This window comes from Nicotiana tabacum, chromosome 13 (assembly GCF_000715075.1).
Source record: "Nicotiana tabacum cultivar K326 chromosome 13, ASM71507v2, whole genome shotgun sequence".
NCBI classification, from domain to species: domain Eukaryota; kingdom Viridiplantae; phylum Streptophyta; class Magnoliopsida; order Solanales; family Solanaceae; genus Nicotiana; species Nicotiana tabacum.
The window spans coordinates 51,737,288-51,749,080 of NC_134092.1; the positions used below are offsets into that span (position 1 = coordinate 51,737,288).

General features: G+C 40.8%; 2 protein-coding genes and 1 non-coding gene across 3 annotated transcripts; 1 reads left to right on the top strand and 2 right to left on the bottom strand.

Moving 5' to 3' along the window:
* LOC142168502 (small nucleolar RNA R71) lies at window positions 1-107 on the bottom strand. Its single transcript, XR_012698360.1, has one exon. It is a non-coding gene; the product is annotated as a small nucleolar RNA R71 (small nucleolar RNA).
* Window positions 108-8,915: 8,808 nt separating this feature from the next.
* On the top strand, window positions 8,916-9,678 carry LOC142168119 (uncharacterized). The gene is made up of 2 exons (XM_075228780.1): window positions 8,916-9,104; window positions 9,163-9,678. The coding sequence occupies exons 1-2, from the start codon at window positions 8,916-8,918 to the stop codon at window positions 9,676-9,678; spliced, it is 705 nt and encodes a 234-aa protein (XP_075084881.1).
* Window positions 9,679-10,803: 1,125 nt separating this feature from the next.
* On the bottom strand, window positions 10,804-11,304 carry LOC142168120 (uncharacterized). The gene is made up of 2 exons (XM_075228781.1): window positions 11,053-11,304; window positions 10,804-10,986 (listed from the first exon to the last, which is right to left on the bottom strand). The coding sequence occupies exons 1-2, from the start codon at window positions 11,302-11,304 to the stop codon at window positions 10,804-10,806; spliced, it is 435 nt and encodes a 144-aa protein (XP_075084882.1).
* Window positions 11,305-11,793: the final 489 nt, after the last annotated feature.

Below are 11,793 nucleotides of genomic sequence, written 5' to 3' on the forward strand. Positions count from 1 at the left end.
AAAATCAAAAGTGAGAAAGTCGCTTTTCAACAGAGGGAAGGCGAGTCCTTATATTCTGCTTGGGAAAGGTTCAAGGGGTTGCTTCAATATTTTCCTCATCATAATCAGACTAATGAGGTGTTGGATCATACTTTCATAGATGGGTTACACCCTGAGACCAAGATCATGGTAGTTATTACAGGTAGTGGCCAATTCACGGAGAAAAACTTTGGTGAGATCTATGCACTTTTGAACAAATTCCCCAGGAGTAATCCATATCGGCAAGGAGAAACAGGAAGACATAGTCGACAAAACCGTTGGGTCCTTAAGTTACATGTTGTGTCTGTATTGTCGGCACAAGCGGGTACTTTTGAAAATCAGTTCAATAAAATGTCTATGGCTCTAAATAAAAAACAAGCCCAACCAGTGCAGCGAGTGCAGGAATTTTGTGAAATTTGTGGGGAAGGCCACATGAGTAATCTATGCCAAACAAATCTAGAGTCAATATGCTTTGTGGGTAATGCAAATCGAGGCCAAGAAAACCAGTGTGGGAACACCTATAATTCGAACTGGAGGAACCATCCAAAGTTTTCATGAGGTGGAAATCAAGGTACTCACAATCTATACATGCCGGAAGCTCCTCGACAAAAATTTCAACAACCATGAGTTGAACAGCTCATGAAACCAATGAGTAATATAGAAGAGATGCTTAAAAATATAATGGTTGACAATCAAAATCAAACAACAGCTATCCGGAATATAGAACGACAAATGGGGAAACATGCTAGTACCTAAACACTCGGCCAGCTGGGACCCTTCCAAATGAAAACAAAGCAAGTTCCAAGGCCCATGATATTTCTATGACACTGCAGAATGGAAGGGAGTTGGTGGAAGTGCCCACCAAAAATAGGAAACAAGTCACTTTTGTTGAAAAATAGGTTAATGTGGAAGATGAAGCACCAGAAGACATTATTGAAGAAAGGCCGATTAAAGAGGGAGTGAAAAAGACACCATCACCTATAGTAGCAAAGTCACTACCCCCTTTCCCCCGAAGATTGCAAAAAGTGAAGTACAATAATGTATACAAGAAATTTCTCGATATTTATATCTCGATTGGTAAACATACAGTTGGACGAGCTCTATGTGATCTTGGACCAAGATAGATCTGATACTGCTATCTGCATTTAGACAATTGGTATTGGGAGATCCTCGACCGACCATAGAGATATTTCAATTGGAAGATGGATCTTTATCTAGCCTAGAAGGAGTGATTGAAGATGTGTTAGTTCAACTGGGGTCTTTCATATTTCCTTTTTATTTTATTATCTTGAACTATGATCTTGATCAAGAAGTCCCATTTATTTTGGGGCGGCCATTTCTTGCCACGAACTGAGCTATCATTGATGTTTGTGAAGGGCAGATGACAATGAGTGCGGGTTATCTAATAGAGGTTTTTAATGTTTACAAGGCGCTCAAGTTGCAATTATACTATGAAAATTTGGCCATGATTTCTGTTGTGGACAATAATGTGACCATGGTGATGTCTTATATGAGTCCCATGGACCCCCTTGAACGAGCTTTATGGGTGATGAGGAAGAAAGTGAAGATGAGGTGGTTGAGGAAATTGAGAAAGTTCTTAACATGGCAAGCAAGTATGTTCATGGGCTTGGAATATTTGAGGAGTTAGATCGACCGTTGACATTGGCTCCTCCTAAACCACCTATTGAAGGAGCCCCAAAATTGGAGCTTAAGCCCCACCAACGCACTTACGCTATGCTCACTTGGAAAGCGCTGAAACACTGTTTGTGATCATTTCATCTAGACTGACTACTTTGTAAGAAAAAAATCAATAAAGAATATTTCGTGAGCATAAGAGAGCAATTGGGTGGACCATTGCTGATATCAAAGGATCGGTCCAGCATTTTACATGCAAAAACATTTTCTGGAAGATGGACATCGTCCAGGTGTCAAACAACAAAGGAGGCTAAATGCCATTATGAAAGAGGTAGCGAAGAAAGAAATAATCAAGTGGCTCGATATTGGTATCATCTTTCCTATTTCAGATAATAATTGGGTGAGTTCAGTGCAATATATGCCTAAAAGGGCTGGATGACTATTGTGGAAAATAAGAAAAATAAGCTAATTCCTACTCGCACTGTGACAGGGTGTAGAGTTTATATTCACTATAGTAAGCTCAACAAGGCTACTCGCAAGGATCACCCCCCCCCCCCCCAAATTTTATTGATTAGATATTGGACAGGCTTGCTTGACATGAGTACTACTTCTAAAAGGTGCATGATAGCCATTTTCACCGATGATGTGAAAAGTGTTGTCGAATTCTTCATTGCTGACCTTTTAGTCTTTGGGTCTTCTGATGATGATTTCTTGAAAAAATTGGCTAATGTGCCGGCATGATGTAAAGAAACGATTTAGTGCTAAATTGAAAAAGCTACATTAATGGTACAAGAGGGTATTGTATGGGGAATAGAGTTTCAAGGAGTGGAATTGAAGTTGACAAGGCTAAATTGGAGGCAGTTGCAAAATTTCCTCCACCCAACTTTGTGAAGGGTGTCCGAAGTTTCTTGGGACATGCGGGTTTTTGTAGATGCTTTATTAACGATTTCTCTAAAATTTATACTCCCTTGTGAATGTTGCTAGAAAAAGATGTGGTATTCAATTTTGATAGGGACTATATGAAGGCATTTTATGAACTCAAGAAGAGGTTGGTGGTTGCATCAATCATTGTGGCACCAGATTGGTCCTTACCATTTGAGCTCGTGTGTGCTGCAAGTGACCATACCATTGGAGCGGTGATGGGCCAAATAAAGGACAAGATGTTTCAATCCATATACCATACGAGTAAAACTCTTGATGATGCACAATTAAATTACACCACCACTAAGAAGGAGTTGTTAGCTGCTCTATGGGCATTCGGGAAATATTGAGCGTACTTTGTAGGAGCCAAAGTCATAGTCTACACCAATCATGTACCAATCAAGTATTTGTTTTCAAAAAAGGAATCTAAATCTAGATTGATACGCTGGGTTTTACTGTTGCAAGAATTTGACATAGAAATACGAGATTGGAAAGGAACAAAAAAACCATGCGGTAAATCACCTGTCTCGATTGGAGAACCATGAGCATGTAGAAGAGGAGGAAAAAATTAAGGAGACATTCCCCGTTGAACAACTTGTTTCCATCATGCATTATCCTACCCCATGGTAGGCGGATTATGTGAACTATAGAGTAAGTGAAATTTTTCCTCCAGATATCCAATCAGAGGCCAAGAAGAGGTTCCTTCATAATGTGAACTTTTTCTATTGGGATGAGCCACTCTTGTATAGATAGTGAGTTGATCACTTGATGAGAAGATCCATTCCTGAAAAAAGAAGTGGAACAGAGGTTATATGATTGTCACGCTTCACCTTATGGGGGTCATCATGGAGGCGATTGGAGGCTACAAAGGTGCTGTAGTCATGGTTTTATTAGCCAACTCTATTCAAAGATGCCCATGCGTTTGTGAAGAAGTGTGACTAATGATAGAGAGCAGGAACAATCACAAGACGACATGACATTCTATTGACTAATATCATGGAGGTGGAGATTTTTTATGTATAGGTCATAGATTTCATGGGACCCTTCCCATTGTCAATAGAAAAAAAGTACATCTTGCTCGCGGTGGATTACGTGTCAAAAAGGGTGGAGGCTTTGCTGACCAATGATGCCGAGGTTTGGGGCTCCATATACTTTAATTAGTGATGAAGGAACACACTTTTGCAATCGGTTGCTAAATAACCTTCTATCTATATATGGGGTCCTCCATAGAGTCTTCACTGCCTACTATCCGCAAACAAGTGGATAAGATGAAGTATCAAATAGAGAAATAAAGCAAATATTAGAGAAAATAGTGAGTGTGAATAGGAAGGGTTGAGTGGCAAAGTTGGATGATGTTTTTTTGGCATATAGAAATGAATATAAAATGCCAACTGGAACATATCTGTACAAGCTTGTGTATGGGAAAATGTGTCACTTGCCTGTTGAACTTGAGCATAAGGTTTATTAGAAAGTTAATGAGTTTAACATGGATGTAGAATCCACGTGCGAGAGAAGGCTCTTGTAATTGAATGAGTTGGATGAGTTCAGACTACATTCATATGATAATGCGAAGCTTTACAAGGAGAAAACCAAAAGATGGCACGACATGCATATCATGTCCCGTCAATTCGAATCAGGCCAATGGGTACTGTTGTTCAATTACATGCTCAAATTATTCCCTGGGAAGTTAAAATGAAGGTGTCTAGGTCCGTTTGAGATGGTGAAGGTCACCCCATATGGTGCAATTGTGTTGCACGTATGAAATGGGGAAAGAACTATTTTGGTGAATGGGCAAATAGTCAAGCATTATACGGGAGATGTGGTTGATGACAAAGGATTAAAGTGATGCTCATTGATGAGTAGGCAAGGCTTTGCATTATTCCGCGATGTTCAATTAGGTATTTTTTGGAGGAAACCTAATGTTTATTGCTTTTTCTCTCCTCACTCTCTCTCTATATCATCTCTCTGCTCCCACCCACCCTCCCCATGCCGGCGACCCTACACCGGAAACAGTCGCCGATAAATCTGCGCCAGTTAAGTAGTCTTTTCTCTCTCCTCTCTCCCCCTTCTCCCCTTCTCTCTCCTCTCTTTCCCCCGTGCTGAAAACCCTCTCCTCTGTCGATACCCATGTCGGAAACCCTCTTCTCTATCAATCCACGCCTCTCCGTTTGCTGTTCTTCATTACTTCCCCCCTCTAGATCCTTCTCCCCTGTTTTTTTCTTTCCCCCTTTTTTCTTTCTCCTCCCTTTCCCCTACTCTTTACTCCCCCCTCTCTTGCCTTCTCGTTCACCTTTGCTACCAACTGTACAGTGGCAGTAGTGACGGCGAGACCACTGATTCTTCTTCTCCTTCCATTATCCAGGTTAATCGGAGTAGTGCGTAGGGTTTGCGGTGGAATTTCAGAAGTTTTAGCTAGTGGTATGGCGGCGCATCGTGGCACATTACGGTAACCGATGTCGGCTAATTCTTCAGCAATGCCTCGACTCCCCGACTATATACAGGTTCTTCCGCTCTAGAGTTGGGACCTCCGGGCATCCAGTTACATTTTCTTATCTCCCTTCCTTGTCTACTTCGGATTGATTACCTTTACTTGTTAATTAGTTGAGTTACTTCCATTTTATGGGTATTCAATTGTACTTGTACGTGATTTTCTTATCTGTACTTGTAATTATTTCTCTAAGATAAAATAAATTTAGTTTACTTATTTAGGCTGACTATTACCTTGTATTAGTGATAATTTTAGATTTGAGCCCTTAGAATTTGGTGGTTGGAGTAGTTGATGGAGTAAGGTCTTGTCCTCAGGTGAGGCGGGGGGAGGGGGAGGGGGCGTGGGGCGAGGGTGGCAAGAGTGTTTTGAGGATGAGAGTTGGGTGTAAGTCCCCATAAATATTTGGCAAGTAATTTAAGGTTTTGTGGAGCCGAGGTAGGCTAAAGTGTTCGGAGGTAGCCGAGGTACGGACTTTTTGGGTTGAAGAATGCACTATGAGTTGATGGAAATATTTGGCAGAAAAAGGCAGTTCTGCGATCAATTTTGCGAACGCAGAACCATTCTGCGGTCTGCATAATTATCGCGGAGTTGAGCAAAATTTTTTTTGAATTTTAAAGGTTGTTTTGCGGTCCATTATGCGATAGCATATCCATTTCGCAGTCCGCACTTCCATCGCAGAATTGGCATGAAGAATTTTGTTTGGTGATTCTGCAGTACATTCTGCGTCCGCACAACTGGTCTGCGGACTGCAAACCTGAATGCATACTGGTCCAGATAAACCTAGTTTTTGGCATCAATTTCGAGGTCCCTTATGCAGACCGCGTACTTGTTCTGCGGTCCACTCTGCGACCGCGGAGTTGAGTTCGGAGGGCCCATTTTCTATTCTTATAACCTGATATTTCTTATAAAACAATTTTGGGGTTATTTTGGCCGGGTTAAACATATATTTTAGAGAGAAGGGAGTGCTTTACAGAGGGAGAAATAGATTACCATTGTAGAGCTTTGTAGTCGATTTTGCATAATAGGTGTTTGACAAAATTCCCAAGAGAGTTATATCATGAGAATCCTTGTAATTGTTATCGGATTTTTGCTATCTTCCTATAGATTGATATTGCTTGAGGTGTTGGGATATTGTAGTAACTTAAGGAAAGCTCAAGCAATGTATGTTGGCTAAACTTCTCTCTTAGAATTGAATTACATGATGTTCGCTTAAGTTTCAAGTATGGTTGGCCCCGGTTCCTAATTCCCATGTTCCGAGTTGTTCCTAATAAATTCAATTATCCCTAGTAAGTGTTGTGTTGAAAGGTGCATATACTCAAAACTGGTTCTAATTATTCCTATCATATTATGACATACGAGAATGTTTTTAATTATGGTTTAGGTATAAAAGTGTTATAACTTCAATTCATGTTCAAATGAAAGTGCATTATGCTTAACTTGGAAAGAAAACTCAATGTGCTTAAGACTCACATTGATCATATACATATTTGAGGTCTTGATTCCAAATGCCTTAATTGTTGGTAACCTATGATGATGTTTGGAAGTGGAAGAAGTGAGAGTAAGATGTAAAACTTGGCCATGGTTGTTGTAACTAGTGCATTTGATTTGTATTCGTGTTTCAATCGTAAATCACCATTCTCTCCTTATATACTCATGAGTTGAAATTGTGTATTGCCCTTTTGGGAAAAAGTATTTTTAGAATAAGTGGTGTATCACCCATTTATGCTTTTAACTCGTACTTCAATTGCTAGTTATATTTCTCCACTCTTTGAAAAGGAATCTATTGTGTTTAAAGCCTTGATTACTAATGAACCTAAAGTTGTGATTTTCGTAATATTCTATATGTCGATGTTTCTGATGATGATCCTTGAAAGTAAATAAATGAAAGTGTGGAATATGAAATATGGCCAACGTGCCATGAATGAAGAATCATACGTATGGCCAAGAGAGCCAAGGAAATTATGATGTTGTGAATGCCTGAAAGTACTAATGAGGCTATATATCATGTGAAAGGTTATGAGGTGAATCTCTGTGTACTTATGTTTCCCTTGTCTACAAAACAAAAATGATTTTTGGAGCATCATTAGTGAACTGAGGAAAGGTGGGTCGAAACGGCCCACACCCGAAACTACACGTGACGGTGTAGGAGTGGATTGTGATTACTTCCCATATTTGGGATGAGATTTAAATATTGATGTTATGAGATTATTTCCCTTAATTAGGATGATATTGATGATAGCTATGAATTGTAAGTGATGAAGTCGACCCACATAGCATATATGGGAAGGCGGCCTAGCCGATCGCGTGGAGATCAGATACCATGCCGCGCACATGGTGGTTCCTATTCTTTGTAACACCTTTCATTCACATCACATGTCTATCCACATTGTTAGTGGAGAGATGACCTAGACGATCGGGTGTGATCGCACTCCGTGCTAAAAACACGGTAGTATATCGGTGCTAATGATCTCCCAACCAAAAATAATATTATTTTTGTATTTTGAAAATTGTTATGTTTTAACTTGGCATTTGGATATTATTGATTGTTACTTGTTGCTTCCATGGGTTTCCCCCTCTTATATTGGCATTCTATTTCGAAAGAGTACATATAGCTTTACATAATAGTATTATTCCACATGTACTAACGTCCCTTTTGTCGGGGTGCTGCATCTTCAATGGATGCAGGTGGTTTGACAGTGGGCAGCTTTGGTCTTCACTAGCAGTTACTCTCTATTCAGCCGGTTTTGGTGAGCCCTACTCTATTCCGGGCCTGATTTCACTTGATGTTGTACTTTTTATTTCGAGGTATAGCCGAGGTCTTGTCGCCGACACATCTATATTACTCTTCTATTGTACTTAGAGGCTCCGTAGACATGTTGTCGGTGGCGTTCAATGTTGTGTAATGAATTAGAAGTGTTGGTATTGGTCAAACATATTTTTCCCCCATAAATATGGATTTGTGATCTTATGAAAATTGTAAATGAATATCTTTTGAGTAATGGAAAAGAATGTGGAGCACTTGACTCCTCTCATGTCTATCTCTTGTTATTGGTTCTTAAATTGTTCTTGGGTAAGGTTGGGTAGAAGGCATCAAGTAGGCTTGCTTGACGGGGGTATCTCAGTTGAGCGCCAGTCGTGCTCCCCGAGATCGGGGCATGACAATGGGTCATGGAACATAGGTACTTTGACGGGTAAATCTATAGAGTTAGCAAAGATCCCCCAGAAGAGTAAGATTAGTATTTCATGCATCCAGGAGACTAGGTGGGTGGGTTTTAGGGCATGGGATGTTGACGGGTATAAACTATGTTATTCTGGTTGCGTAAGGGGTAAGAACGGAGTAGGTATTTTGGTGGATGGAGAACTCCGAGATCTAGTGGTTGAGGTTAGGAGGGTGAATGATAGACTGATGGCTATTAAGCTAGTTGTTGGAGGGTTTATGTTGAACGTTATTAGCGCCTACACTCCTCAAGTAAGATTGGGCGAGGAGGTCAAAAGGCATGAGCTGGATAAGGTTGTTCATGGTATCCTCTTTAATGAGAAGCTATTTATAGGAGGGGACTTCAATGGCCACATCCAGTTGTCTTTAGAGGGTTATGATGATGTGCATGGCGCCTTCAGTTTTGGGGTTAGAAATGGAGGTGGTTCTTCGCTATTGGATTTTGCAAAGGCTTTTGATTTTGTGATAGCTAACTCAGGTTTTCAGAAGAAGGAGGAACATTTGGTAACATTTCAGAGTATGGTTTCCAGGACTCGGATTGACTACCTACTCCATAGGAGGTACGATAGAGGTCTTTGCACGGATTTCAAGGTTATTCCAGGTGAGAATATCTCAACACAACATAGGCTATAAGTGATGGATTTGGAGACCAGGAGGAAGAGGAAAAAGAGGGATGTGTGTGGTCTACCCAAGATCAAGTGGGGAGCCTTGACTGAAGACACATCTCGGGTGCTAGGGAAGAAGTTTGAGGTTATGGGGGCATGGACGAGTAGTGGGAATGCGAGTGGTATGTGGACTTTGATAGCGAACTGCATTAGGGAAGCTGTTAGATGGGTGTTAGGGGTCTCGAATGGTTACTCTGGAGGTCAAAGGGGGTTGGTAGTGGAATGGCGAGGTCCAAGTAAAGGTAGAAGCCAAGAAAGTAGCGTACTTGAAACTGGTGGAGAGCAAGGACGAAGATGAGAAGAGGACGAACAAGGAGTGGTATAAGAGGGCCAAGAAAGAGGCGAAGTTAGCGATTACAACGGCTAAAACAGCAGCATTTGGACGTTTGTATGAGGAACTTAGTGACAAGGGTGGAGATAAGAAGTTGTACATGCTAGCTAAGGTGAGAGAAAGGAAGGCCCGTGACTTAGATCAGGTGAAGTGCAACAATGATGAGGATGGTAGAGTATTGATGGATGATGCGCATATTAGACGTAGATGGCAGTCATACTTCCATAAACTCTTAAATGAAGAGGGGGATAGGGGTAATGTATTGGATTATTTGGAGCACTCCGAGAGTCGTCGTGACTTTGGTTTTTGTAGGCGTATCAAAATGGGGGAGGTCGAGAGGGATATGTGGAAGATGTACAGGGGAAGAGCAATCGGGCCAGATGAAATTCTTGTAGAATTTTAGAAGAGCGTGGGTAGAGCTGGCTTGGAATGGCTCACGGGGTTGTTTAACACCATCTCTAGGACGAAGAAAATGCCCGAGGAATGGAAGTGGAGTACGATGATTCCGGTGTATAGGAACAAGAGAGATATCCAAAATTATAACAACTATAGGGGTATCAAGCTGCTGAGCCATACTATGAATGCCCGGGAGAGAGTAGTGGAAGTGAGGGTGAGGAAACATGTGTCTATTTCCAAAAACCAGTTCAATTCATGTCGGAACATTCAACTACGGAAGCCATTCACCTTGTAAGGAGATTATTGGATTAGTATAGGGAGAGGAAGAGAGACTTACATATGGTGTTCATTGATCTAGAGAAAGCATATGACATCATAAAATGCTTAAATGAATTATGATGACCAAGCCTGACTCAGGCAGCCTACATATCCAAATGGAATCGGGTCAAGATGTAGTTCATATTATAATAGATTCGAAGTGGTAAGAAATTTGAAATGATATGTTGAGTCTGACTCAGAGTGCCTTTGTATTCAAATAGAATCAGGCCAAAACTTAGTTTGATTACAATAGATGACTGAATCCGATGTGGATTGCCTACGTATTCCTGCCAAAAGGAAATCAAGTCGTAGCATAGTTCCGAATACATACAAAATGACATTTGGATTTTCTATTACAAGAGGTGGAGGAAGACCAGACCCTACGTGGGTTGCCTACGTATCCCACCGTGGGAAGTCAGGTCAAGTGTAGTTCTGTTACAACAAAACCCTAATTCTATTGTCTTCAAATGTAGTATCTCATGACTACGTCCGAGTTGATAGGATTCGTGATGACTCTACCGTTGATACTTATGTAATTGAAAAGGTCCTTTTTAAATTTCCTGGTAGTTGTTGGAAATTGAAAAAGAAAGTACTATCACCACTAGTAGCAGTATTTTTGGCGAGCATGTCGGCTACTTGATTAGATTCCCTATAGCAGTGATTAATATCCACATCTTCTTGAGTTAGGGTCTATCTAACATCTTTAGTGAGACTTGAGTTTGAGGTTATTGGTGTTTCCTTGTATTATCATGTTGGCAATTATTTATGACTCTATCTCTAAGTCGATGTTGTTGTACCCTTGATGGACAAACCACTAGATTCCCATTTTAGTAGACATGGCCTCAGCGATATTGTTGGTCTTACCCTTGACAAATAACGAGAATGCCATAATTAGTTCACCTTGTTGATCCCTCACTATTCCCCCTATTCCAGCTCGTCTTGTCTCCTTGAAATAACTTCCATCAGTATTCACTTTGATCCTTCCAATAAGGGGTTTCTTCCAAGTAATGAGTATTCACTTTTATGTTGAATACGTTGGCCATCTTATTTTGATACAGCTGACCATGGCACACTGGTTCATACTCTTTTCATCAATGAGCATGAGTTCTTTTTTCCTAACACGTATCCATTCTGCATCATATAGCTTGGCTTTCTGGATGATTCTCAAAGATGGTATCTCGAACTCTGCGGCTATCACAGCTTCTGTGCCATATACCAACATGTCTGGCATTTCCCCAGTAGATGTTCTCATAGTGGTACAGTAACCCAGTAAGGAAAAGGATAGCTCTTCGTGCCACTGCCTGTGATTGTCCATTATCTTCTGTAAGATCCTCTTGATGTTTTTTTGGATGCTTCAACAGTTCAACTACTCCATTCATTTATGGCTTGTAGGCTGTGGAATTGCAGTGGATGATTCTGATCTTCTCACAAATCTCCCTCATAAGATCACTGTTAAGATTGGTTGTGTTATCAGTTATGATTGACTCTGGAATTCTGAATCTACAGACTATGTTGTTACGGATGAAATCTGCAACTACGTTCTTCGTGACAGCCTTATATGTAGAGGCTTCGGCCCATTTGGTGAAGTAGTCGATGGCTACCAAGATGAAACGATGCTCGTTTGATATGGCGGGTTCTATAGGTCCAATCACATCTATGTCCCAAGCAACAAACGGCCAAGGAGAACCCATTACGTTTAACTCATTCGGTGGAACCCAGATGAAATCCCCATGAATCTGAAACTAGTGACACTTTTGCACGTAGCGGATGCTATCATTTTTCATGGTCATCCAAAAGTATCCAT

Bases quoted from the DNA above. Each gene is read 5' to 3' on its own strand.
- LOC142168119 (XM_075228780.1), top strand. From the start codon at position 8,916: ATGGATTTGGAGACCAGGAGGAAGAGGAAAAAGAGGGATGTGTGTGGT. The intron at 9,105-9,162 runs GTTAGATGGGTG...GGGGGTTGGTAG, and splicing joins CGAACTGCATTAGGGAAGCT to TGGAATGGCGAGGTCCAAGT.
- LOC142168120 (XM_075228781.1), bottom strand. From the start codon at position 11,304: ATGGACAATCACAGGCAGTGGCACGAAGAGCTATCCTTTTCCTTACTG. The intron at 10,987-11,052 runs GTCAGCTGTATC...ATTACTTGGAAG, and splicing joins GTATGAACCAGTGTGCCATG to AAACCCCTTATTGGAAGGAT.